Source organism: Embiotoca jacksoni, unplaced genomic scaffold, assembly GCF_022577435.1.
Source record: "Embiotoca jacksoni isolate LCO1_2020_lvr unplaced genomic scaffold, fEmbJac1.0.p SCAF_24, whole genome shotgun sequence".
Taxonomy (NCBI): Eukaryota; Metazoa; Chordata; class Actinopteri; family Embiotocidae; genus Embiotoca; species Embiotoca jacksoni.
In genome coordinates this window covers 7,832,442-7,860,309 of record NW_027185375.1, presented here as the reverse complement: position 1 = coordinate 7,860,309, position 27,868 = coordinate 7,832,442, and the positions used below count along the sequence as shown (strand labels likewise).

The 27,868-nt window shown below is 43.3% G+C and overlaps 2 protein-coding genes across 2 annotated transcripts in view; one reads left to right on the top strand and one right to left on the bottom strand.

The window, feature by feature from the left end:
• Nucleotides 1-176: 176 nt before the first annotated feature.
• Nucleotides 177-27,128, bottom strand: ppp1r14bb (protein phosphatase 1, regulatory (inhibitor) subunit 14Bb). The gene is made up of 4 exons (XM_069159281.1): nucleotides 26,476-27,128; nucleotides 3,509-3,592; nucleotides 3,366-3,398; nucleotides 177-3,249 (listed from the first exon to the last, which is right to left on the bottom strand). The coding sequence occupies exons 1-4, from the start codon at nucleotides 26,674-26,676 to the stop codon at nucleotides 3,181-3,183; spliced, it is 387 nt and encodes a 128-aa protein (XP_069015382.1). The 5' UTR covers nucleotides 26,677-27,128; the 3' UTR covers nucleotides 177-3,180.
• Nucleotides 6,922-27,868, top strand: part of plcb3 (phospholipase C, beta 3 (phosphatidylinositol-specific)) — an 80,915-nt gene continuing 59,968 nt past the window's right edge. Inside the window, 1 exon segment of the mRNA XM_069159280.1 lies at nucleotides 6,922-6,970. The gene's annotated coding sequence lies outside the window, so the exon portion shown is untranslated.

The window sequence follows — 27,868 nt, the reverse complement described above, 5'->3', positions numbered from 1 at the left end:
GTCGTCATATTACAATCCACCACAAGATGGCACCAGAGTAATGCAGAACGTTTGAAGAGCCACGCAACCCGGTAATAGAGGGAATTTGGTCAAATATAGTCCAATAAACTGGTGTATCATTTCTAAAAAAAAATCTTCTGAAGAGAAAAACAGTCAACAAAGACAGAAAAAAACCCTCCATTTTACATGTTTTTATTAAAGTTGCATAAAAGTGTAACAAAATTGGGCAAAAACAAGACCTGTTGTTGATATTGCTACATTTGTTTGTTGGCTTGATCTAATCATTGTCCAAAAAAACTCCAAACAAAACACTCCTCCGATCTGCATGGTTTTAGCTCTTGTATTTAGCCTCGATGATAATAATCAGTGTATATATATATTTTTTTTTTTGCAATTTTCCCCAACAGTAAAAAAACAAGACTTCTCAATAACAGTCTCAGAAGGTAGAATCCAAACCTGGATTTAAAAATGAAAATCCACTCAAATTCAGCATCTGATTGAACTTGCCTGGAACAATCGGACCAATGAGAGTGTCTCCAGAACCGGCTGCCGGTGCTCAATTTGGAAACACCGGCAGGAAGGCAAAAAGCAATCGCACCAACATGTATCTGAATGGATTTTTGTTCAACTACACGTTAACCCAAGGCCTGGCATCAAGAAGTGTTATGATCACAATAAAAACAGACCGGTATTCAAATGGTAAATGTAAAGAACATTATCTAAACAGAATCACTGTATCAAGGCCTAAGTATTAAACACTCACTTCTAAAAAAAAAAAAAAAAAACTCCAACAGAATCTCAGTTTGTTTTCCAAAAAAAGAAGGAGCGACAAAAGATCCAAGGTTCTCCTCACGCCGCAGTTCTGCTCAGTAACGCGTGTTTTTAGCAGTTTGCGTTACCTTTTTTTTTTTTTTAAAATGAATGTCTCCTGTTTTTTTGTTTGTTTTTTTTGGTTTGTGTAACATAAATAATACCTAAGGCAACATCTGTTTAAAAAAAAAAAAAAAAAAAAAAAAAAAAAGGAAAGCAATGAAAGGAGAGAGAGAGAGAGAGAAAGGGTGGACAGAAGGATGGAAATGGATGTGAGGGGGGGGGAGAGAGGGGAGATGCCAGGGAGAGATGACAGAGCAGCGAGATGAAAATGGGCCAGTGTGTGCGTTTGTGTGTCTTTGCATACGTGCGTGTCGGTGCCGAGAGAGAACGAGGCAGACAGGTCTGCTGTCACCGCAGGTGTTAGGAATTGGTCACAGGAACCGCAGCAAATGTTCCCACTTCTCCCGTCGGCCAATGGGCCGCGGTCTCTGATCTGATTGGCCCAGGATCAGAAACAGATGGCTTGCTCTCGGAGATGATTGGCAGCTGCAGCGGCACCTGACAACTGTGGACCAGCGTCCCTCTCCGTTCTCTCTCGACTGTGCCGTGAGTGAGTGAGGAAAAAGACGAGTGAATGCTTTTAAAACTGCTTCAATTTGAAACGGCGGCCCACCGCCCATTCAGGCGTCTTATTGGCTGACACGGCGGGCGGGGGGGGACGGAGTTCAAGGATGTGACCGCTCTGAATCGATGACTGCAACAAAAAAAAACAAAAAAAACAAAAAAAAAGCAATGTGGTAATCTAAATAATTTCTTAGGAAAAAAGGAGAAACAGTGGAAAAGAGAAGGAAAAACAACAAAAAAAGGCAGCTTTGTTCTGGGTCCCCCATTTTGGACTGTGTGTGTGTGTGTGTGCGTGCGAGTGTGCGCATGTGACAAAATGCATCCAGAAAAAGAGAACAAAATAGGAACCAGTCCTCTACTAAAAATCTAACTCGTCGTACAGAACAGCAGAATATACAGGCCCAAAAAACACTCCTAAAACAGATGTTGCTGTACATTATGTAGCAACAAACACACCTAGCATTTAGCAACACAGACATACACCCAGTATGTATGTGCAGGCTGGACAGCAGCGGCTTCTGCGGAGCCTCTCTCGTCACTGCGCTACGCATTCGAGGGAAGAAAAACACACCCTTTTTTTTTTTTTGCTCCTGCAAGAATTGCAACTTTCGTGTTATGCGCATCCAGCCTTCAAAAGAAGATCAGCGTTTTTAAGTCTAAAATTAGCTCCCGGCCGTACGACCACTACAGCCAACCAGTGACTTTTAATTTTTTTTAAGCTTCAACCGCTATTTCCAGGCATCAAATTTTCCTCTTTGCTGGACTAAAGATACACCGTACTTTATTCTTTGTGGTCACAGGGTCACGTTTTCTTCCCCAAAATGACATGGCGCAGATTTGTTTTCAACAGACACACAAAAAAACCCAACAGTCTTTAAATGCACCACTGCAGCAATGGCTCTGATTAAAATGGGGGGGGGGATTAGCAAAGACTGTACTGACCCCTTACCCCCCCCCCAAAAAAAAAGTTAATTCATTAAAAAAAGAAAAGAAAAAGGTATCCCTATGTTCTCAAACAGAACCAGGAAATAGCAGAAGAATTATGATTGGTAGCTGGGTCCAAGTTTAAACCCATTATAAAAAGAACAACATAGGGAATCTCATTGGTGGAGACATAAGCAATGATTAGGCCCTGCTTCAAGCTGATTGGCTGCGTCCTCCTTTATCGTTCCACTCTTCTTCTTCTTCTTTTTTTTTTCTTTTCTTTTTTTTTTTTTTGGGGGGGGGGGGTGTGTGTGCTCTTTCTCTTGTTCTTCTTCCCACTCGCAGCTGCTCAGTAATTACGGGAATCATCTCAACTCCTCTTCCTCCTCAGACAGATGGAGGGCGGTGCAGGGGAGGGTGGGAGGAAGAAGAGCAGGATGAGGAAGAGGAGCGGAGGCAAATGATGGCCAAAGGAGGTGCAGGGGGTAGAAAAGGAGAGGGAAGGAGAGCACCTGGATTGAGGCTCATGTGTCGCTTTTATAATTATTTTTGCTTTTGCTTTTTTGCTGACCGTTTTTATGAACGAGGTCCGACAAACAATGAGGACCAATCAGGACAAAACAAAAAAAAAAAGAAAAGAAAAGCGACACACGAGGCTCAGTCCAAGTGACTAGAGGGAGGTTCAGCTCCAACATTTCATGATCTTCAATGGAAGAAAACTGACATCAAAATAAAAGAGTGGGGTGTGGGAGGAAGACGAGGGGTGAGGGCTGAGGTGGGAGGGAAGAAGAAGAAGACGAGGAGGACGAGGGGATGCCATCATTTCTTCTGAGGCGTGGAGAGCTTCTGCATCCCTCGGATCTTGTCGAGCAGCTCTGAGATGAAGTCCTACGAGGACACAGGGAGGACAGAACAGATGAGGGGGACTCAGTATGAACAATGCACACTTCATATGTGTGGAGTCGGGAGAAGGAGGGAGTGAAGGGTGAAAAGTGTCCGTTTACCTCGGTGGGTTTAAAACAGTCAACCAGTAAGTCCTGCAAAACGACAAAACACAGCGTGAAATGAAGCTTAGTGTGTGTGTGTGTGTGTGTGTGTGTGTGTGTGTGTGTGTGTGTGTGTGTGTGTGTGTGTGTGTGTGTCCTACCTTGACCCTGGCTGCCCGCTCAACGTCACTGGGCATATCAAGCAGTTCGTCCACGTCTATCTCCAGCTCTGGGATGGCCTCCTCCTACAAGAGACGAGAGCACGGTAAGAGAACTGGCTGCCAACGCACACACACACACACACACACACACACACACACACACACACACACACACACACACACACACACGCGCACACACACACTGATCGGTGGACCTCTTTTCCCTGACGTGGAAAGAAAGGCTCATCATCCTTTCTATTCTTGGTGCCTGTGTTTATGTTATGTGGCTGTCTGCAAATAGACCACCGAGCTACAGGCGTTCCTCTCTGCATGACGTCCTAATGGCTCGTTACCGTAGTGAACACTAGAGGGCGCTGCGCTCCCACCATCCCACACGTTGAGGGACAAAGAGAAAACCGGCCGTTTTTTTTTGTGGACACGGTATCTTGAGCATATAGACTTTTTAAGGACGGTAAACAGACGAAAAGAAAACGTGTTTGCCTTTGAGCTCACGCTGTCCTGCGTGCACAGGGCACTTCTGCATTTGTTCATGACCAACCAGCGTTGACGGTACAAAGCACAAGTTCAAATGCTTAAATCTTGCAGGACATAATGGAGAAGCAGCAGCAGTGGGATGACGGTGTTTCAACAGCAGGCGCTACGCTGTAGAGGAAAAACATAAGAGGCATCACATAAGAGGCCGACTTCAAACATAACCTGGTAACAGAAGAACAGCATGTGGCCAACACTGATACAACACGTGTCTGAATTCATTTCCACGTCCACTCTTCTGTTTTTAAAATCTCACGTTTAATACGACCTACATGTTTTTAAAATCGAGGATGGAGCTGGGATGCAGGTCAGTACGTGGCTGGATTTACTGCTATGAACCACGTGTGACTGTGTGTATTAGAGATGAGCAGGAACACTGTGGGTGGGAATCACCAGAGGGCCAACAATACAATGTTATCACGATAAATAAGTCGGGATATGATAATATCGCAACTTCAACCATTTTAATTATTTTTGCGTCAGCATATACTGCGATTTATTAACTTGTTTCAACTGCATAATATGTCCTGAAAAAAATGTTAAACATGTTTCATCTGATTTATACAGTCAAATATTGATACTTGGCAACTGTGCAGCAATATAATATTTCCATTCAAAATATGGGAATACCGTTAGCTCTAACAAAAAAACCTTAAATCTGCTGTGAAAAATTGGTTCAAAAAGATTTATTTTAAAAAGACGCATTCATTGCTGTTATTAAATGTTTTTCCTCAGAGTTTGACACCGACTGTCACTGTTGCCTCGAGTGAGAACTGAAATCTGCTCCTTTAACTCATCAGCGTTGGATAAATTGAATCTGTTTAAAATTGGCCTGGAGTTCACATTTACACTGAAATAACTACAGACACATATTTTTATGCTTTTAATTTAAGCAAATCGATTATTGCCCGCCTCTGACAGGCTGACTGCTAATGTGAACGCACGCTCGCCTCCAGGAAGGACAATCATTGTTAAATAAAGAGCAGAAAACCGAGTTCACCGCCAGTTCATGTTTGTCGCACTCCTCCTCTCCTCATCCAATCAATTTGATTTTCTGATTAATGTCGTCACTCTATAAAACGTGGTTTCACAGTCTCCCTCGCTTTCAATGTTTCTCTATCTGGCGCACACACACACACACACACACACACACACGCACGCACGCTCGCTCGCTCGCTCAATGTGTTCAATCAAAGTGCTTCACCACTGGTGACAAGAGCACACACCCGTACAACCACTCGTTTCCTGCTCTCTTCTGCAGCTCCCCGATATTCATGTCGTTCTCGAGGAATCTCTCCCTCGCTCTCGTCCTCCCCCTCGGTTACAGTTGCCCACACCAGCTGTCTCTGCACCTGCCCAAATGCCCCCTATCACATCTCACTCACACTACACACTACACACTACACACACACACACACACACACCACACACACCACACACACGTCATGTAGACTCACACACACAGACAGACAGGCACATCATGCTGCGTGTGCACATTAACTGAACGGTAGGTTTTTTTCTGTCGTGAAAACTCCCTCTCTCTCTCACACACACACACACACACACACACACACACACACACACACACACACACACACACACACGGATTAAAGAATTATAAAAATGGGCAGTAGTAAGACTGAGCTGAAGTGTGTGTGTGTGTGTGTGTGTGTGTGGTTGTGGATTTAATTCAGAGCAGGACAGCCTGTATGTGTGAGATAGAGACTGGAAGTGACAGACTTACTGTCAGCATATCAACACACACACACACACACACACACACACACACAGACATACTACAAGCATTAACGCAGACGACATTGTGCAAAAAAGACTGACACATGACACACTAAATAAGACGGAGGAAAAGTCTGCACTGCTTACACACTTACTCACTTAAGCACACACACGCACACACACACACACACATACTGTGATTCTCACCGATTTTCAAAATTAAAGCTCAAAGACAGACACCAATGTACACGCACACTCATAAATACACTAATGGTTTCACTGCAGACATATTAAAGCTGTCTGTGACGCATACACACACACACACACACACACACACACACACACACACACACACTGTGAAGTGTGACACAAAGACTGATCTGCACATGTGGGCTCCATGTGCTCCTACATGCAGTAAAAACAGCACGAAAGAAAAAGGATGAAGAACAATTCATCAGTGGATACTTTTGTCATCCACTGATGACATGAATCTACTTTGGGTGTGTAATTTATGAAACTTGGTATCTTTGCGAGCCTCTTGTTGTAAATGTAGCGTGCGAGGGCTGAAAAGGAGAAATGATCCTTGTTAATTGCAGCTTACTTGAAAATGATTTTAAATGTGTGAGGGGGAAGGGAACGCCAAGAGGAAGGAAGGCAAGAGGTTAAGGAGCACATGGAGGAGAGGGAGCAGCTGAGTGGAGCCGACTGAAAGAGGGAGGACGAGGAGGGGGGGAGAGGAGAGATGGGAGGGAGATGTCGAAAAAGGCCGGAAGACAGGCTTCACAGAGGAGACACAAAGAAAGCGGGGAATCACAAGGGAGGATTTCCAAAACAAGCCTCCAGACTGACTTACTGAACCAGCGTGGAGTCTGGAGGGGGTTTTACTGCTGGCTGCAGATGTGCTCTGGAAGAAAAGGTGGCTGCAAGATATTGGCACACACTGCCGGTTCGTAAACAAGGCAGCGCACTCTGCAACAATTCAGAGAGGTCTGGAGGGAAAGGAAGGAAGACGTGCTTTCATCCCGGACTCTTTTCAGTACAGAGAACATTCGGATCCATGTCTGGGTGTTTGATTCAGGTGGCTGTGAAATGAAGCTTAAAAACCGAACAACAGAACGTCTCCGTCGGGTGTCGGGCTGCCGGGATGAGCTTCACCGCTCCTCCATACAGACGGTACAGGTGTCTGACCTTGAATGTCCTAAATGGCCGCTGCTGTAGGTGTTAGCGGGAGATCCGATGACGCTCAGGGCCGTACTGATGAGTCACATATGTGAACATCGCTGTCTCCTACACAGATATTAAACTAATGTACAACAGTATATATATACATCGTGTAGGACACTGAATGCTGCCTGTATTGCCATTACTGTAATGTAGAATAAGGAAGGGTTGCTGTATTTGCCAGAATCAAGGCAGCAGTTCATCTCCTGCTGGAGTAGCAAATGTACAGTAGGGCTGGCCAATATATTGATATCATTATAAGACTCCTGATATTGTCTTAGATTTTGGATATTTTATTGTCCTACCTGTTCTCATTCTAGGACATAAAACACTGCTGTTTTTTTGTCCCAAACAGCTGCCGTCTCAGAAATGCACAAAGTGCTTTTTGGTTGAGGCACCATGAGGGTTAGGAAATGATCACAGTGCGAGTTGATATAATTCATTTCATGTGAATAATCTTGCGTACGTCATGTATAAGTCACATTACTTTAAAGAAACCCTCGTTGTCGACTCACCGACTCGAACAACAGTTTCATTGGTGAAAATTCAGTGTTTATTCCTTCCAACCATCTCTGCTCGCCGCCCTGCGTGAACTCTGTCAGTCTCTCTGCTCCGTCACATGACCTCCTTCCTTCTTTGACCCTGGTGGTCACAGTGCCAACGCCGAAAGGGCACTCGGTGCATTTCTCTGTGACGCCAACGGCTCGGACGAAACGGCAGCGTTTGACGCCCTGGGAATGAGAACGGGCTGACTATCATATGACGGATCGTCTTTTCCTGGTTTTAAAGCCTGCGGCCCAGTAAAGTGATGTCATTGGCTGTACTTATTCAACTTTACGAGCTGTTCTATTTTGAGGCTTTACCTACTTAGTCAAATATCCACATTACTGATGATTATTTATCAAAAAAAAAATCTCATTGTGTGAATGTTGTACGAGCACCAGCAGTCATCCCTACAATGTTGTCTCGGGATCGATACCGAGGTATTCGATCAAAGATATCGTGATGTTTGATTTTGTTGTTAAGCCGCAGCCCAGCCCTCATGTGCACTAAGTTTTTAGTTGCACCGTAGTTAAACGGCAACCTTTTTCTGAGTCATCGCCAGCATTACCTGGAACACAAACAGATGCTGTGTTGCGTATTGTTCTGTTGTGTTCTCGTGCTCTTAAAAACTTTTACTACACTCCTCCTGACACCGCCAGGCCGAGAGAGAGAGCGAGCAACAGACAAGACGCCCTGTTCGTCTGGGGGGCTTCCTGCAGAACGGAGCCGAATGAGATGTGACAGTATGAGAGCGTTCTGTGTGTGTGTGTGTGTGTGTGTGTGTGTGTGTGTGTGTGTGTGTGTGTGTGTGTGTGTGTATAGGTCGTAGTACAATTTCTCTCGCAGGGCGGGGTGGAGGTTGGAGAGCTGTGTAGCTGCTGCAGGCTCGGACAGATCACATGACAGATACAGCTCCCTCACCGGAAAAACATAAGCCCCACACACACACACACACACACACACACACACACACACACACACACACACACACACACACACACACACACACACACCCAAGTGGGTCAGTGTCCTCACATTACAACAAAAAGGCTAATCATGGCTGCTGGAAATAATCTGCGGAGAGACAAGTAATGAACATCGCAGAGGCAAAGTCAGTTTTCATTTTGGCCTTGGTTGATTTCATTCGACTCGAACTGACCTAAAATCTGATTCCGATTAAAACTTCCGACACTGTGACTCTGATTTACTTTTATCTGTAAAGAGTTCAAACTAATGCAATTATGGGGAATCTCAACTGTGGAGAATTTACAGTAAAAAGACGAATCAGGATTCTCCACAGCTGCCCGTCAAATGTACGACGGAGTATCGGGGCCACATGAAGGACAACAAAAAACAAAGAGGAGGAAGATTTGTTTTTTAATTGAGAGAATGAAGTCAAAATGTCTGGAATAACTTATAGTAATGTAAGTTATTAATGTAAATTATAAGGAGTATGGTAATAATTCAAGAACTCAAGTCAAAATGTTGAGAATAAAGTCGACATTTCAAGATTAAAGTCTAACTTTTGAGAATAAATCAAACTGCTATGGTGCCTTCAGTGTATATATGCTTCTACATAATGCCTTGTGCCCGGTGAAATTATACTTCAGAAAGGATGTTATTTAATTTTTAAGGCAGAGACCACAGTATGGTGATAAGTATTTTGAGTTTGAAGAAATTGTGCAGAAAATTGCATCTCTTCTGAAGGAGAAACCAAACAAACTTGAGGTGGCAGCCACATTTGTGCAAACTGAAATGGATGCAGAAGTATCACTGATTGCACCCGTGTGCAATACAGAGAGGATATGCTGTGCCTATTCCCCATGCCTCTTGTCAGTGTGCAGTTGCACCCGGCATCCTCCCAAGCCCACAATGGATGTGATGACAATAGACAAAAAAAAAAAAAAAAAAATGTCCTTATCACTAAAACTGATTCTGATGTACAATTTCAGCGATTCATCTGCGCAAGGCGTTTTGTACGAGTATGCTTTAAAGCTGGTTGTTGGATTCAGAGTGCAACTTTAATCTTGAAATGTCGACTTTCAAAATGCAAATAAAAAAAATGATAATAATAATAATTCTCCTGAATGTGGCCCTGATTCCCCGTCGTACAAATGCAAGTAAAACTGTACCGTTAGTGCCTTTAGACACATGGCTGATTAAATGACAAAGCAGGTCTATAATGAAGGTGCATGTCCTGTAAGTCAATGCCTCGTCTGTGGAAAGCTTCATGTAGGTCACAGGCGCTACCTACAAGGATTACACAGCATGTGCTCCAGTGATAACACGCCACAGAACTGGTGTATTTGATGGGATCTGTGTACACTGTGTGTTAGAGATGTAAATGTAAAGAAGTACAGAAAGGCTTAAGTTTACGAAAGGCTGGATGACGAACAGCCACTTTTCCTTTTCTACTGACTCGGTAACAAACTGGGATAAAAATAACTCCACTTCAGGATGGCCAACTGCCCGTCCTGCTACAAAACACAAAAACAATGTTTTGGCTGGGTATGATACAGGGAGACCGAGAGAGAGAGGGGTTAAAAGGAAGATGGAAACAGGGAAGTGATGGAGGAAGGGAGGAAAGGGAAGAAGTAGAAGTAGGCTGCGTGGCACAAAACAATGACACTCACTCCGGTTTCCTTGTGTGTGTTTGGACTTGTCGGGCTAACTGACACTTCATGCATCCATCAGGTCAAAATTCATCATTTTTATTCTGTTGACTGCTTCTTTTATGGGCTGCTCTTGTTGAAATCTTTCTCGGTGGTGCAGAGACAGGAAATACAGATGGACAGAGAGGTTGACATGTGATCTGCATGTTCCAACTGCCTAGCAAACACTAGTGCCTCTGCTTTGCAATTCTACCTACGAGGACTCTTTGTATTGAGGTCAGTCCGAGCAGGAAAGTGTTTTGCTAAGTGTTTAACTCTGTGTGTGCATTAGAGAGAGGGCGAGCGAGCGTGTGTGTGTGTGTGTGTGTGTACTCCATTAGAACTATTACCCTATGCTGACTCGGCACAGTGACACGGGTAGAAAATGTGCGCGAACGCTGAAAGTGACAAGCTGCACACCAACTCTGCAGGCAACGTGAGCTCAGGCGCTGTTGAAATGATTTGACCGTTCCTGCGTGTTTTGGTTCTCTCACTGGTTTTAGAGCTCTGCATCACCAACACACGAGCAGTTTCAACTGGTCCAGAGCTGAGAGTGAAGTGGCTGAAACACTGTATTTTTAAAAGGCCAGAAAAGTTGTGCATGGAGGCTAAAACATGATCCTGAAAAGATTCACTTAATTATATTGAAATAAGGAGGTACAGTAGCAGTTCTACAGGCACCACAGTTCACTAAGTCCCACACATGAACCAATAAGCAGACCTTCACACGCCTACATGTGATGCGTATGTCTACTTGGACGGCCCGGGTAGATTAAGATCCACTCGATGGGTAAAATCACTCAGTTTTAACTTGGGTAAATCTTACATTAGAGTGGCTTATTTTACTCTCTTTAAACTAACTTATTTTTGGCCACATACCTGTCTGAGTTGTATGCACTGCAGTAACTGAGTGAAGACTAGTAACTACAAACGATAACCTTAATGAAGAGCTAATATCGCTCACATGCAGCACCATCCACCACCACAATTAAATTTCCGCCTGTTGAAAGCACTGAAGGATATGAAGTGGAATTACGGTCGAGCCAAAATCAAACATAGACTGTAACACAGAAACTAAAGACAAAGGCCCTCTTTCCTCCCAGAACTCAACACTAAGAACACTAAGCTTCGTCTGCAATTATGAAACTCATCCGTTATACTAAGTGGAGAAATTAAGGTAATCTTGGTAGATAAGAGTGGAAATATTTGCAGACGATTCTTGTGCATGGTCATGGATATGCTAATATAGACCCATGTAAATGTATAAAATTACCAACTAGCCCATTTAAAAATAAGGACCAGCACAAAAGTTACAATATCTCCCTTTCCAAACTAACAGACAAGAAGCTGGATGCTAAAAAAAAAGCTGCCTGGAAGCCATTTTGAGGCGGTACTTCATGACACCCTTGTGACTGATTTGGTAATTTGGTCATCTGATTTACACACACACACACACACACACACACACACACACACACACACACACATGCGCACACAAACAAACACAGGATGAGGCGAGCATGGAAACAGTGGAAAAAAATCCTGGGATCGAACCTCTTTCCTGCCTTTCTCTCCCTCCGTCCCTTTCTCTTTACATCTCCTTTGATGCCCTTCCTCTCCAGTTGGCATCGCCTCTCAGTGCTGCTCTGGTACACAGATTCACCCGCGGTGTGTTTATAATTCAGCGGCTCATAGCATTATGGGCCACCTTACTGCAGCATGAAACCATTTGTGAGAGAATGAGGGTAGAGAGGGTGTCACCGAGAGGGCAACAGAGGTGTAGGGACCAGGGATGCATTGTGTCCGTCATCACCTGCTGCTTTCCATCTCCCTCATATCTCCTTCTGTCTCACACGCGTGGTCGCTTATCAGGCTTCTGCAGGTCTTACAATAACAAGCACACTAGAATAGTCAGCTTCCTTTTTAGCATCTCCTCTCTGTTCAGTCAAATAAACATGTGTTGAAAATGTGGGAGCAGAAAACATGGCTTTATAAACGGTCTCTTGTTCTCTTCAACACTGAAGGGGTTAAACCACCAGAGGACCCGGCTACTTCCTGTCTCGGTCTCCTGACCTTGGGAGATAACGGGGAGGGGAGGGGAGGTCTAATGATATCCGTGTGTGTGTGTGTGTGTGTGTGTGTGTGTGTGTGTGTGTGTGTGAGAGACAGAAACACTGTAGGAGGGCAGAGTTGACTGAGCGACATTAGCAGTACAAGTGTGTGTGCTCAATTAATCTAAGTGGTGACTGGCTGCTGCAATGAGTATGCGGCCTCACACACAACCATGAACCATAAACCACAGTGATCCACAATCAATGCAACGTACTTAATCCAATCTTCTGTGTGTGTGTGTGTGTGTGTGTGTGTGTGTGTGTGTGTGTGTGTGTGTGTGTGTGTGATACTGTGTACCTTTTGTTTGTGTGTGTGTGCTGTTGATCTTCATCTCTATTGCACATCTAATCAGTTGGATGTACTTCCTCCCAGGAAGAATCTGATGTCCTGTTTTGGATCATAGGAAAAACAGGGAAAAAGACCTGCAGGCAAAACAGATGAAGAAAAGCAGCCTCTTTATGGGCAACAGAGAGTAGAAAATATATTTTAATGGTCTTAAAAAGTCAGATTTTCTTTATTTTCTCCCACTTTGTAATTGAGCCTGCAGTGTGGATTTGTTCCTTTTACAAACCGTGCAGATTTCTTTATAAAAATGAACTCGTTAAGTCTTCCCTACATGCTTGTCTTGGTCCTTAATGATACTGTTCCATAAAACGTCTCCTAAAACAACACGTACCCCTCATTTAGCACATCCTACCACTGCTTCCGTCTGTTTTGACTCTGCTGCCCTGTCAGCCTTCCTCCTATCCGACTACCAGATAAAAATGCAAATGGCTCTGTCATGTAAAGTGAAAAGAAGCAGAGCCTCTGGAGTCTGCTGATAGTGATGTGGGCATGCTAGTGCGGGTCCCGGCGCTGTGTGGGTTGTTTCAGACTTCTTGCGGGAGAAAGCCAAACCAAACCGGCTCCAAGTACACCGAGCGAATCTTCATATAAAGCCAGGAAACATTCATCACTGTAATTAGGACTGAGCCACGGTGGTTTTTATTGCACTAACACTGCAATTAAGTGACAATAGAATAGATATAGCAGCAGTAGAAAGACAGACACACACCATAATAAACAGTAAAGTGATATATGCTGCCTTCAAATGACCCTCGGAGACTTGTGGATACAACATGGGATGTCGTGTGCATGGTATTCTTGCTGTTCAAGTGGTTAAATCACGAGAACGCTGCTGCCAGGCAACAGCAACATTGATTGCTTCCAGAAAGCCACAGAGGCTAACAATTTAGCAAACTAGCAGGCAGGCAACGTAATGAAAAGGCATAATGAGAGAAGGAAGAGATGAGGCTGTTAAGAACATCATTATTTTACTCGGATGTGAAATTAGATGACAAAAGAAACCATGCGACTGAATTTACCGCTGCTAGACAACAGCAACAATTAGACAACAGGAAGAAAAAAAAAATAATAATTACAACTGAAATGACAAAATAATAACTACCATCCAACAAAAAAGGAAATTAAATGGCCTCTGCCATTTCCAAAAAAAGTCAGCAAACACGTCACAACTTGTGAAATCAGAGTTTTCACAAAATGAAAGGTACTCTAATGGACTCTTCTCCTGAACATGGCAAATAAACCTCAATTTGAAGGCAGCATTATCAAAGAAGGTTTAAACCAGAGCCTACTGATAAGACATGGGTTGGCCCAGCCAGTCGGTACAAGAAGTAGCATTGTCCTCCATGTTGTCATCACAGCAATGAAGCATCTCGCATATCTACAGACAAATCAGTATTTTCTTTTTAAGCAGCTATCGCGATTCAAAGCAAAATTCAAACACTCTTGTTTGTCAAAACTGCCACGAGGCGAAACTGGTTCAAGTTTAATGTTCTCTCGCTCGCTCAGATTCCACCCAAAGCGCGCGCACGCACACACACACACACACACACACACACACACACACACACACACACACACACACACACACAGATAAAAATCTATTTACAGAGTGCAGTGTTAAAATGTCTGTCACCCAACCTTGACCCCCCCCCCCCCCCCCCCCCCCCCCCCCCCCCCAAAAAAAAAAAAAAAAAAAAAAAATCTGCCTCCACTCAGGGCTGCTCTCTGCACGGTTGAATGATTCACACATCGGCTTGTTTGGCCTGAGTGAACGCTTCGCTGCTTTCTGTGTGTTGACTGGACGTGTCTGTGCTGCAGCCACTGCTGGGAGACACTCTGCGGTCCCTCGGGGTCACAACCAGCCCCGGGTGGACGTGCACTGGGGAGCGTGCGGCGCTGCCAGGGCTGGAGCTCTGCCGCTGTGAAATGCTTTCTAATAACTACATGAGGGCTCAATTTGTCACTTCTGTTTACATCCAACAGTCGAGCAAATTCAGGCAGAGATCTGAAACATATTCACATAAATCAATGCTCATCTGCTCAGCACAAGTAGAACAGCGGGCATTTAACCTTTGGATTCTTCATGAAATCTTTTATCACAATACGAAGACTTCCAAGTTATTTTACTTTGTCACTGGTGGTTTGTTTGGAGTAAATATAATGATGAAATAGTTAGAGCTGTGATTACCGACAGAAACTTTGAAGAATTTTTTTTTTTTTTTTTTTTTTTTTAAAGATACCAAAGCACAGCAATTTGATTGACAGCTGATCAGAAGTAAGTGGAGAGCAGCAAAGAGGAACAAATGGTTTGCACCAAAATGTTGAATTAAAACTGAGGGTAACCCAAAGATTGTGTGTGTGATAGCATGAACACATCTGAGTTAGCAGTAAACACAGCTAAGGCTAATTAAGAATGTTGTTTGGACGATAAACCAAAGCTCTGGAAAAGTTTGATCATGGCAAAGTATTAAAAGTTAAAAGATAACCAAAGTCAACAGAATTCATCCTCTGACACCATCAACATTTGTAAAAAAAAAAAAATAAAAAAAATGATGGCAATCCACCTGGTAGTTGTTGATATTTCAGTGGACAAAGTGTCAGATCGACCAAAGGACAAATTGACATCAGAGAAATGTCACACAAAAAAAGAAAATCTGTTTTTTTCCCAGTGAGCTGAGTAAAAGTAAATATTACGTTAGACGACCACAGCTGGGAGTTTGGAAACAGCCAGAAGTGCGAAACTAACTTTTAGCTGCAAACTTCCCATGTTGCTTCTGTCTCTGTGTGTCACAGCTGGGGTTGGGCCATTTCTTTTTGTTCTCGATAATATCAATCCAATTTTTAATATGATTTCTGTGCGTGTGTGTGTGTGTGTGTGTGTGTGTGTGTATGTGTGTGTGTGTGTGTGTGTGTGTATGTGTGTGTGTGTGTGTGTGTGTGTGTGTTTCACCGAATAGATTTGTCCTTATTCTTCAGTCAATTACTAATTGTCATTGTTACAAATAAGTAATAATACAAGATACAGGCAATAAAGAGAGGAAAGAGACACGCACGCACACACCATCTAGAGGCCAGAAGAGTCATTACCACTACAAATGGACAGAAAAACGAGATTACGTGCAGATTGAAATGAGAATGCATACAAACGAGGATTACAGCAGATTATCATTATGTCACTCTTGGCTGGTACTACTAACACAACCGAAGGGCTTAACGTTTACTCGTTCATTTGCCGTGTCTTTCACTGAATGAGTTTTCTTTGAATGTCTTTTACGCCGGTAGTTTCTGGCAGGAGGGGACGGAACAAGGTCGTAAATCATTCTTTCACATCAGTTTTCTGCCACTTTTACACAGCAAACTCCAGGTTTACTTGTGCAGCCTTTTATTTCAATCCGCCATTATTCAGATTTAATCCATATGGATTTCAAAAGGGATTGGAGAACATTATTATGATTTATGAACAAGCTTTGACCTGTCCAACACTGGCAACACGTCGGGTAATCCGTTAATGCTTTTCCCCGTTTCCATATTCCGTCAATCAGCTCCAGGATATAAAACTCAATGTGGGACGCGGCATGATCCAAAACATATAGAAACATATTTCTTTCTGTTGTACCGACAATTCATGACCCATGAAACATCTTACAAACTGTCACAAAGAACAACTTGACCAATCAGTAATGTGTTTAAGATTAAAATATAGTTTATAAACGGGTAAAATAGAAAAACTAAATCTGTCACTTTCACCGTCCAATGAATGGCCTGTTTTACTTTCATCTTCCTTCAGTTTGGACGATGGTTTTGCTGAGTGATAGAGATACTATGTGTGTCCCCACATTGACATTCATTCATGTGTGACTCATCTCTGAGGTTTGAGGTTTCACTATGGTTTTGGTGGCACAGAAACCAACAGTAATTAACCAAAGTCTTCCCCCGTCGGCTTTAACGGCGGCTGGAGAGGAAGATTCTTTTTTTTTTTTTTTTGGCCTTCAATACATGTTGCTGGTTAGAGTCCACTGTACCTGTATGCTTGAGTCGACCATAGCGGCTGAGGGTCTCTCATTGTACTGAAGCACCTAACTTGCATGTATTCTGTTCCCCCTTTCCTTGATCTTTGTAGTATCGTCGTCAGATTTTTTTTTTTTGAAAATGTGACAGAAACAACAGGTGAATGATTGAACTCTTACTCTGAAGTTCAACATCACAAGAATGTGTAGCAGAGTGAGGGAGAGACTTGCTCACTTCCTGATGAATCGACTAGTAATCATTCCCGTGTCTTGGAAACATTGCCCAAATATGGTCAGTCGTTCCTTCCTGCTCGGGAACTAAATGCAAATTCAAAGTAAGAGTTTTAAAAAAAGATGACAAGGAAATAGTGGACCATCTATTCATGATGAATTTGAAATCTAACGACATCCCTCCATCTTTATTGCCAGTCTATTTGTCTATCTGCGTACCAGCTGTCTGTCCATCTGTCCAAACATCTTTCATCCATCTATTTCTTGCCACAGACATGAGCAGTTTTTATAACAGCCCAAGAATCCAGACAATGTCTTCCACACAGGACGCAAGAGGCCAACATGGCACCTGCTCTCAAACAGGAACGGTCTGCCAGCCTGAGACGGACGTCAGGTCAGGAAGTCACTGGCAGTTCTAACACTGTCCTACAGCTCTGAACTATTTAATATTAAAAAAATCACATCCCAAGTCTGACATCATGTTATGTATACAGGGAGGACATCGTCTCCTGGACAGTCTGTAATTGGCATACAAACATTATAATAAAGACACTGTGCACACATACACAGACACACACACACACACACACACACACACACAGACACACACACACACACACACACACACACACACACACACACACACACACACACACAGTCAGACTCTGTTTAATAAAGACATAAACTTACTTACGGTTCTGTGCTGCCAACCAACAGTTCGCCTGGCATCTGCTCTAATGCACCTCCTGGGACTAAAATGCCCCCGAGTGGATCAGTGTTACTGCACTCAAACCTCTAGGCAATTGGCATCACTCACAAAGAGACTTCATGATAGTACGACTCCACATTGATGCTACATGTTCGTCGACTCCCGACTGTTACACATATTAAGACAGCGATTTGACCGTTGAATTGTTTTAATATGGTTTAAACGTGGAGGCCGATAAACACGCATCGCCAGAAACTCATATTCACCTCTCATTTCAAAGCACTGTTACAAAAACAACCCCCCCGGGGCCACATACGGTACGAACACGAGCCTGCGTACCAAACTGCATCACCATTATGCTCCCTTTAAAAAGCCTCCTCGGTGCAGGAGCTCTCAGAGCAGCTATCAAAAGCACATGTATAGTCTTAAACTGATTTAATAACTAATAGCAGTTTGGTGAAGACCAATAGGATCACTTGTTTGAATCTCAGTGAATGATATTGTAGATCATTCAAAATAATGAGCAGGGAAGCAAAGGGGTACTTCAACATGAATTATGTTTACAAAAGCAAAGACATTAACAGCTTGCGTGGTTTACTGGGTGGCTCTTAAATGCGCATATACAACAGCAACAATTGTTTCACAGGAAGATATGAATAGATAACAAGCTTTCTCATGACAATGAACAGGCAACTGCCAGCTATTAAATCTATTAAGTTTCATAATCAAACAATGAAAGTAGTCCTGCTTGACTTTTAGCTAAAATGGGTTTGTTGAAGTCTTTATTCTTTTAAAGTCTTCACTTGGCTGACAACCAAACCCGCAGTATGTGACGGAGGCTAGAATGACGAGCTCATCAAGTTGAACAGAAACATGATGCATCAGGGTTTACATGGTGTTTGGCAATCGGTTTATAAAAGCTACTGTGGCTGACGCATGACGGAACACATGCCGAGGATCGAGACAAAGCAGGGCAATAAACAAAGAGAGAGTCTGCAAAAACTCACACACACTTACTGTATACACACACACTGTTTATTAGGGCTGTTCATCACCGACATGCTTCTCAAGTTTTTACGACTTTGGCACATTGGTCAGCTTCAAAGTTAAAAGTATTTGTTTGAGTCTCTGTTAAACAACGATTACTCTACGAGCACAGAAACAAACTACAGCTCCCAAGAAAGAACTACAAGCACGGCAGCGCGGCTACTTGCGTCACTGTGACGAACATTCCCATCCGTAAGACTCACCAGCGCTCTCTTCTAAAAGCATTTTCCAGCTTTCCAGTTGTAAACTCAACACTGAAGTGTTCACTTCTCTCTGTCCCGCTGTTTTACAGACACGTCTGAAACAACTGCGTCCACTCGACTTGCTCGCGAACCTCTGTAGAGTTGTGAAGTTCAGCCTGCAGATGTCGAGGGATTGTGGGAAATAATGACCAACAAAGGCCGCTAAACATCGTGTGCATATTTGAGGCCTGACAAATGTAAATTCATTTCAGTTCTCAAAACATTTTATGAGTCAATTTTTTTTTGTATTTCAGAAACATCATTTGCAGTCTTTTTTCATGCCTTTTTTTTTTTTTCCCCCCTGTGTATTGCTACGTTTCTTGTTACCACCACCAACTGTCAACAAGTGGAAAGGCATTTAACACATCACCAGAAATCTAAATCCAAACGTACACGTTGTGGACATTCATGCCTGTCTGTATGTTAGACAAAACAGCTCTTCTAATATCTGCCCATTAGTAAAAGTTCCATTAGGCATCTTTAAGTAATAAATACCGAGGATATTATAAATATTAGGCACCTGGCTGCCAAATTATTGCTTCCTTTCCTACTTTGCTTGTATGTTGGAATAGATATGAGTGACAAATGATTAGCGTGATCAAAAGCAATGTTGTTATTACGTGGAGATGAGTCGGGTTGACATTTTCCTCTTCAAAGGATTTACACCCAAACAGTTGTCTCTTGATAACTCAGAAACATTCTTCTCCACGTTACACTAAAATAGTCGCATATATAGTTTTAAAAGTACAATTTTACTTTGTGACACCAAGTTGTGACTGTGTGTGTGTGTGACTCATCAGGTGTGTGCTGATGTGGGTGGTTTTGAGGGAAAGTAGTGTGTTAATGTTGTTATCTTTTCTATGTACTGTGTGTTTGTCGCACTCCTTCCTTCTCACACACACTTCCCGTGACAACATTTATAAACATTCCTCTGAATGACTCGCATCCCTCGTCTTCCTCTCTCTTCACATCCCTCTCTTTTCTTCACCGCTGCCTTCTCTTATTTGGTATTCTTAACTTCCTTCCGGTCGTACTCGCGCACTAACCAAGGCACACGCTTGGTCCCCCCCACCCCCCACCCCACCCCACCCCACTCCCCTCGAACACGGCTGATTTATTCACTCGCTGCTTTCAAAATGTCCACATAGTCAGTCAGTGGGTCAGGCTACAGTACACCCCGATCAAACACTAAATCAACTGTGTTTCAACATGTAGAACCACGTGTAATCTATTAACAAGATGTGTGTAGGTCCATCAGTGTGCATGTGTGTGTGTGTGTGCGCACTGGTGTGTGTGTGGCGGGGGGTGTTTACAAAGACACAGTGGAGTCTTTCACTCATGCTGTGTAACAACCACTCTTTGTAGTCTCTCCCACACACACACACACACACACACACACACACACACACACACACACACACACACACACACAGAGTGAAACAGGGTATCGCTGATTGGTATTCAGACTTGAACGTATACCGTTTAAAGAAATGTTGCACACTCTGTGTGTGTGTGTGTGTGTGTGTGTGTGTGTGTGTGTGTGTGTATATGTGTGTATATGTGTGTATGTGTGTGTCCTTATACAGTGCGAAGGGAGTGACTTAATCCTTGGCTGGGAAAGCTATGAAATTGCAGCTGTTCCCACAAAGTGTTTCTCTTGCGCAGACACACAACTCCAGGATGTGTTTTGTGTATTTACTGTCCTGACTCTAACCGTCGCTTCTCTTATTGTCTGAGCGCACAACAGACTCAAAGTGAAAATCAGTTGACATGATTAAGGAACAATCCACATACAAACTTCCTCATGAGTACAAAATATGGCCAGATAAGTAGGTAATTTAAATACAATGTGGAGTGTGTATGTTGCTATGCTAAATAATGAACAGGGTTTTAAAGTCCGACATTGTCCCGTAGATTTTGCAGATGCTTTTATTTTAAAGAGTACAGATAAACTACTTTTCACGTGTTATTTTGTTTTTAACGCAAGTAAATAAGCTTTAACGTTGAATCAGTACATTTTCTATGGAAACAGAACATTTTAACAAGGAGAGCAACTGTTTTATTTTTGGATTTGTGATGTAACGCACACAGCGAGCACCATTTCCTCTTTCACTGGAGACATTTCCATGGAAGAGTCACATTTTTAAGGTCTTGTTTACTTCAGGTGCTTTTGTGTATGTAGTGTATGGGGTGTTACACTACCTTTTAAACAAATGTAAATATATTTCATGCCTAAATATTTAAATTGTTTTGTCTACTAGGCAACACGGCACAGAGTGATGTCATCTATATTAGCCAATGTTTCGTTCCAACAGATCAGATAGTCGTTACGAAACAAAGAAATCCAAAAACACCACCATAAAACATTCAATAGCTGATGAATGACTGAAAACATATTTCATCAGAGATTCAATATTACAAATCTAACATGCTCAAACAGGATTTCTAAATTCTTTAAACTGGCAATCATCTGAGACTTGTGAGCAGGTCTTGTTTTGTCTCAGTTTTACAGAACAAGCACTGGGGTTGAAAACTGCTTTTTGACATATTCAAGCAGGATATACGCTGAACTGGGCTGCCGGGCTTGTGATATATGTGGGGAATCCCTGAGTGATAACTGCAACACCATGCTCGGGGAAAATGAGACATGGGCGCCGTTTCCTCAGACATATGCGATCTGACCACAGGTGGCCAGCAAAAGTACAGGTGGAAACACACCCAAGAAGCATTGAGCTCCAATCACAGCCAGGTCGCATATGTCCGGATTGAAATGGCCAAATCTCAGTAGTTTGGCTCATCAACTCATTTACTGCTTCCTAACAGCTTTAATTTCAGGTGTGAAAAAGCACTCCTTTTGTTTATTCAGCTGTTTGCAGTGCCTGAGCCTACAATTAGAAGGAGAACTTTAATGGTCATCTCACTTTGGCAGTGTGTATAACGTGCAATAACAGGGGATACATGTTGTAAAAACACTTTCCCCCTGTCCGACCTCCCTGCCTACTACTTTTTCCTTCTCCTCTTGCCATCCCGTCTGTTTTTTTTTTTCCCCTGCCCCCGTTTATTGCATTCCTGCTCACCAATCTTGCCTCTGTTCTCACTTGTGTGTGTGTGTGTGTGTGTGTGTGTGTGTGTGTGTGTGTGTGTGTGTGTGTGTGTGTGTGTGTGTGTGTGTGTGGCCACGTTGGACCCTGGAGTTTGGGGATTGGTCCGCCCACTCGCTGCACTGTTAACGCTGTAGCTGCCGGTCAGCTCCAGCAAACTTGAGGAGAAAACACGGTGAACTGCGGGAAAACGAGGCTTTGCTGACAAATGCAAATTTAGCAGGACAGTAACCATGGAAATGATACCATGACTGGAGTGAGATTTGATTGTTTTACTAAAAGCGCAGCTGCGGGTAACCAACACTTTTCTTTCCCCCCAGAGAAGGCTCAAACTCACTTAGTACCTCATACACAGAGCCGCTAACAGAGTGGAGCCTCAATAACAACACAGAAAAAGTAGACCATTTTTAAAAAGCACCGAGGTTTGAAGACACTCTCCCTGATTGTGTTATGTGCAACATAACACCCTTAAATCTTATATTTACTGCCAGTTTAATGTTTATGTTTTCACCACAGTTGGGTTTAAAACATAAACTGTGAGATGGGGATTGTGGGCCCAATCACATATTTAAACGATTTATCCATCAGTTTTACCCCAGTGTTTGGATTTGGAACTTTGTGGAAGAGTGGAGCCAGCAAAGAACCCATAAACTTTTAAAGCAGATCTGAATCACGGGGCAAATCCACAAATTATTTTTCACCTGAATTAATTTTGCAAAACATAGTGCCTTTGGCCTGCTACATGCGACACAATTTAAAGTCCAGTCGATGGCAGTAAAGTTCAGTAGTGACAAAACATAGGCCATTCTAGAAATAGGATGGTTCTGTGTCACCAGTAATCCTCTGTGATACACATGTACTTTCTCAAACTGAACACAGTAAGCAGTCGTTTTGAAGCACTCGGGCACAGTGGTTTCCTGGGTGAGAACCAGAACTGGTACAACTGTACCGACACCACAGCTGTTGCATATGATAAGAGTGGACTAATGGCCTTGGTGGAGGTGTGCGCTCTCCGACTGCCCTTCTTATATCAATTAGAATTGCACTGCTTATTTCACTATTTCCCCACGTTCCCTCTCACGACTACAGAAGTGAGTATAAGTAACCTTGGTTGAGAATAACTTCTCTATTGAGTACCCTTATAAAGCCAAGTAGTGTTTCCTCAACAAGCAAATAGCGCCAACATCAACTGCAGGTATTCACTAAAGCTGCTAATCATAACTGAAAGGTTCCAATTTTAATCTTGCACTCATGAAAACGGGCTTTTTGGAAATGAGGCAATTTAACGTTGTTTTCTTTTACTAAATGGCCGCAACCTTTTTTTTTTTTTTTTTTTTTTACCAATGCACGGTTAACCAACATAAACCCTTAACAAGCCTTGTTGCCATGGAATCATACTAAGACTCGGCTCCTCACTATTACCCATAGAAACTCTGACTGATAGGCGGACTAAGTGGCTGCATGAATATCTGACAAGCTGGCTGGCAGAAATGACTGGCTGACTGCTTGTCAGTTTAAAGGGTTTATGTTTAAAGGGATTATATGAATGGGAAAATAGCTCCTAACTAATTCCCTGCTGAACAAACTCTATGTGGTTATATTACAAGTCGAAGTATGCGTCAACAAAAGGAGGAGGAGAAAAGGGGATGTTGAGTAATAGGAAATAATGAAGGAAAATATGGATCATGAATCTAGTCAGAAACAAAAAGAGAGACAAGGTAAGATAAATAAGGAAAGATGAGGTGAAAAAGGAGAAAATCCCAGGCATGCTCCGTGTCTTTGTCTGCGAGAAGGGTTCTCCCCGTAGCCGCTCGGCTCCCTGACCGGTTAAAGCTGCCTCTCCAGTTACACTGTTTAGGAGCACGTGCTCCACATCTCGCCATCTAAATGAGCCCAATGTGTCTCTATCAGAGAACCGACTGTAAATTAATCTCTTTGTTGTCTAACAGCCCAGGCAGGGACTGGATCGGGACAATGAAAAGAGGGAACTACTGTGGGTGGGAGCCAAAATGAAGCACCATCATTAGAGATGAATGAGGTACGCGCGTCCAAAAATGTGAAATAAATCATTGATATCCCATTTACATGAGTATAACCTGATACGCCCCGCAAGCTGACCATGACCGAGGATTTATCCTTGCAGGGCTCAGGTCTTACTGTCTAGAAACAACAGAGATTGTCATTGTGCATCCAGTGATGTTGTTTTGTTTTTTTTGTTTGTTTTTTTTACTCTTGGTGAACCTATATACACAGTTGAAAAGCAGACTAACTACAAATCATCAGTGCAGTAAAGCATGCATGACTGAAAGACATGGCAGTTTGGGGAATGAGAGACAGACATGGGATGGTTGAAAAACAAGTCTACACCGAGAGAGAAATGTCTGTCTGCTATCAGTCATTAGTATCCTGGGGCACATAATGGATGAAAAATATGTCCAAACAGATCTGCATTTAAAAAAAAAAACCACTTTATCTAATCATAATAAAAAAAAGTCCTACTAGGAACACAGTAGTGCGAGGCTTTTCCCCTGAGCGCATTTACTCAGATTTGTTGGACTCTGCAAGGTCTACATAAAGCATATTAAGCCAGTATTGGCAGTTAATCAAAGCACATTGATTTCAAAATCCTCTCTTGGGCCTTTAATCACCTCGGCTGGCTTTTTATAACTCTGCGGAGTCATTTCTCATAAGATATCCCCGTCACAATGTCCGTCAAGAGAAATCCTCTGTTGACAGGATGAAGAAATTAAGTAGAAACAAAAGGCGTGGCTGACAGCAATCTGTTTTTTTGGAATCGCATGATTAGTTTATGACATTCCCTGAGTGCATTTATACTCGTGCTTAACTGTGGCTTGGTACAATATCTTGTTGCAGCTTGTCAGTGCATTTGATTTTGGACTGCTTGGTGTAAATACAAAGAGAGCCCTGAGGAGCCACCAGTGTTGATGACACAACCTGTCTGCAACCTGACAGCAACTCCACCATTAAGGCAACCTCAGTATGTTTGTATGTGTGTGTGTGTGTTAGAGACAGCTTTGAGAAGAGAGGTCGGTTAAATGTAGGAAAGGGCAGTAACAATTAAAAGACCATAACTTTCCCCCCATTAAATAAAGACTGGGAAAGCATCTCCTTTCGGTTTGCCTACTAGGAATTCTCCGAACCTGTTAAGTCGTTGTATTCCTCACGCTAGGAATAGAATGTGGGTCAATGTCAGCTCAGCAGCGTTGACATGAGCTTACCAACTACTGACGCCAGCAGCTACACCAGAGCTGCCGCCAGGTTACATTGCAGCCGCACGCCTCTTCGTGTGTCACCATGAGCAAGGGGTTTGATGTGTGCTGGTGTACTGAGCCGAGAGACATCACTTCAGACAGGGAGTTCAGCACAAGGAGTCGGGACGCACACGTTTCTCAGGCGCCTGCAATGTTTAAGACGGGCTGCAGTGACAGTGTTGGCCAGTCTTTCTGCTTGACAATCCTATTTATTTTTGCAATAGAATGACCAGAGTGAGATGAACTGACCGAACACTTTATTTTATGAGAGGAAACGGATTTAAAGTTTTCCTTTTGAAGACAAAACCTGCATCATGATAATATCGTATCACGGGGCCTCCAGTGATTCTCACCCTCAATAAGGAGAATGAATGACTAGACACCCCCAACCCCACACACACACTTACTTATCAGTATCACCTGGTGTGTCTCTTGTTTGCCACCTTGCCTCATGAACGGTTCCCCCTCACCCTCGCTCACCCTTTGATTTATTTAAAAGTCCACAAAAGACACTAAAAGCTGAGCTGGTACATGCAATAAGCTTTGCTTGTGAACCAAACCAGACACAAGACAGAAAGTCTCTTTTTTTTTTTTAATCCTAATTACTTTATTGAATTATTGCTGTTATAAACTCATGGTCCTGAATTATTTTTCCAGCCAAAACAGTTCCCGCACAGCAGCTAACCAGGGCAGCTGGCGACAAGGATATCAAATAAGTGGTCGTTTCCGGTCATTAATAATTAAATTAATTCACAGGTGTGCTTTAAAGCGCTTCAGCCAATCAGAACAAAGAGCCTGTGCATTTCACGGTGAGGCTATAAAGATGCATGTGCTACATTTAGCCTACCTGTGGACGAGGGCATAAAGTTTAACCACGAGGCTTTTATGTGACCGCTATAAATGGTTAATTGGTTGTAATGTTCACTCTCTTATTGAATATCTGTCTGCATACTTGCATATGGCCCAGACAGACTACTATGGGCTGTAGAACAAGAGAAGCTAGGCCAAAAGCACCGACAAAGGGCCCGGTAATGTTTCTTTATCAACAGTTTGCTTTCGGGTCGGACGGACAGACGCAGCTGACAGACAGACTTATTGGGCTTGTGCCGTAGAGCCTATTACTGAGCAGAGCCGCCTGATCGATGGGTTCGATCGGCTCCGAGGCCGGTTATTGTTTGGGGGGGGGGGGGTCTTTACCTCACAGTCGTAGAGGTCCGTTAGCTGGTCGATAATCCACTCCTCCAGGTTGAGTCTCTTCCTCAGCTCCTTACGGTCGTATTTGACGGTAACGCGCCCCTGCTTCCGAACGGGTGTCTCCGGTTCCTCCGCGGTGCCGGCCGGCGTCTGGAAATATACCCGGGGTTGAGGGCTCGTCTCCGGGCTCGTTACAGCTGCCATTGTCGCTCAGCTTTTGGGGGAGAAAAAAAAAAAATCCCCCTCCAAAGGTGTGGAAGTGAAAAAGGGGAGACGGAAAGCAGGCGGAAAGCAGTCGGCGGAACGTGCGGCTGGTTCGCTTTTTCCACACTAAAAAAAACAAACAAACAAAACCGGCTGATGAATGTTGTGACTTGAAATCCCACGAAGAGACGACGCTGCCTGGACCTGATGAGCTTTTGTTGTCCAAAATCGCTCAAGGGGACATTGGCAGTCCCTGGCCGCTTCCACGACACAAAACGGGGACCGACGATGCGTACTGTGAAGTGTAACCGGCTTATTGGGCTATTTACAGCATGCAAACTCTGCTTATATAAAAAAAAAAGGCAGTAACAGCAGCAGTGGAACCGGCCTCAACTCTTCATTCAGTACAAAGAGAAATCCCACGTCTCTCTCTCTCTCTCTCTCTCTCTCTCTCTGTCCCCACGAGAGCTGCGTGCGCGCTCTCTGACTGGTCTGGAGCGCATCCGACGTTGCGCTACTGAAAAAAAAAAAGCAACCCCCCCCCAACCCCTCATCCCCCACCCACCCCTCCACAAATGTTGAATTTCCCATCACTTTTTAGTTCTCCAATTCTCCTAACTTCGAGCCCACTTTTCTTAACATTTGCACGGTTCTACACTCTTGGCACTCAAATCCAAACATTCAAGTTTACTCGTGTCTCGGTACTTTTCCAGCAACGTTCAAAGACTTGTGTCTTTGCCCTCAGTGACCTATTAAGTCCAACAGCCTAACCTTTGACAAAACTGTTTAACTTTCTAAATAGCCTGTTGTCATTGTGTATCAACATGTTGCCAAAAGCAAACCGCTTAATTCGGTGCTTTGTGCAGCACAATGTTTACTTACACATTATATGTAGGAATTTCCTGTTTTCCCAGAGGCCTAACTGCTTCAAACACTAACAAGGGCTATTTGATTTTCACAAAACGTCTCCTCTTGAATGTGTGAAATGCATATGGGCAAAAGTTTCACACCTACATCTCGCACTTTATGAAAATATAAGCCTGCATTTCTAAAATAATATCCAGCAATGGGGCCGTATCCCGTGTTTGGAGAGGGGGCAGAAGCGGCTGGAGCAGCTGGATTTTCTAGTTTGCAGTCGCTTTGGAAATGTGACTTTGCTGCTTCGTCTGCAGGCGATTGCAGTGATAAAGCC

Bases quoted from the DNA above. Each gene is read 5' to 3' on its own strand.
- ppp1r14bb (XM_069159281.1), bottom strand. From the start codon at position 26,676: ATGGCAGCTGTAACGAGCCCGGAGACGAGCCCTCAACCCCGGGTATAT. The intron at 3,593-26,475 runs GTAAAGACCCCC...CGTCTCTTGTAG, and splicing joins CGGACCTCTACGACTGTGAG to GAGGAGGCCATCCCAGAGCT. The intron at 3,250-3,365 runs GTAAACGGACAC...GTGTCCTCGTAG, and splicing joins ACTGTTTTAAACCCACCGAG to GACTTCATCTCAGAGCTGCT.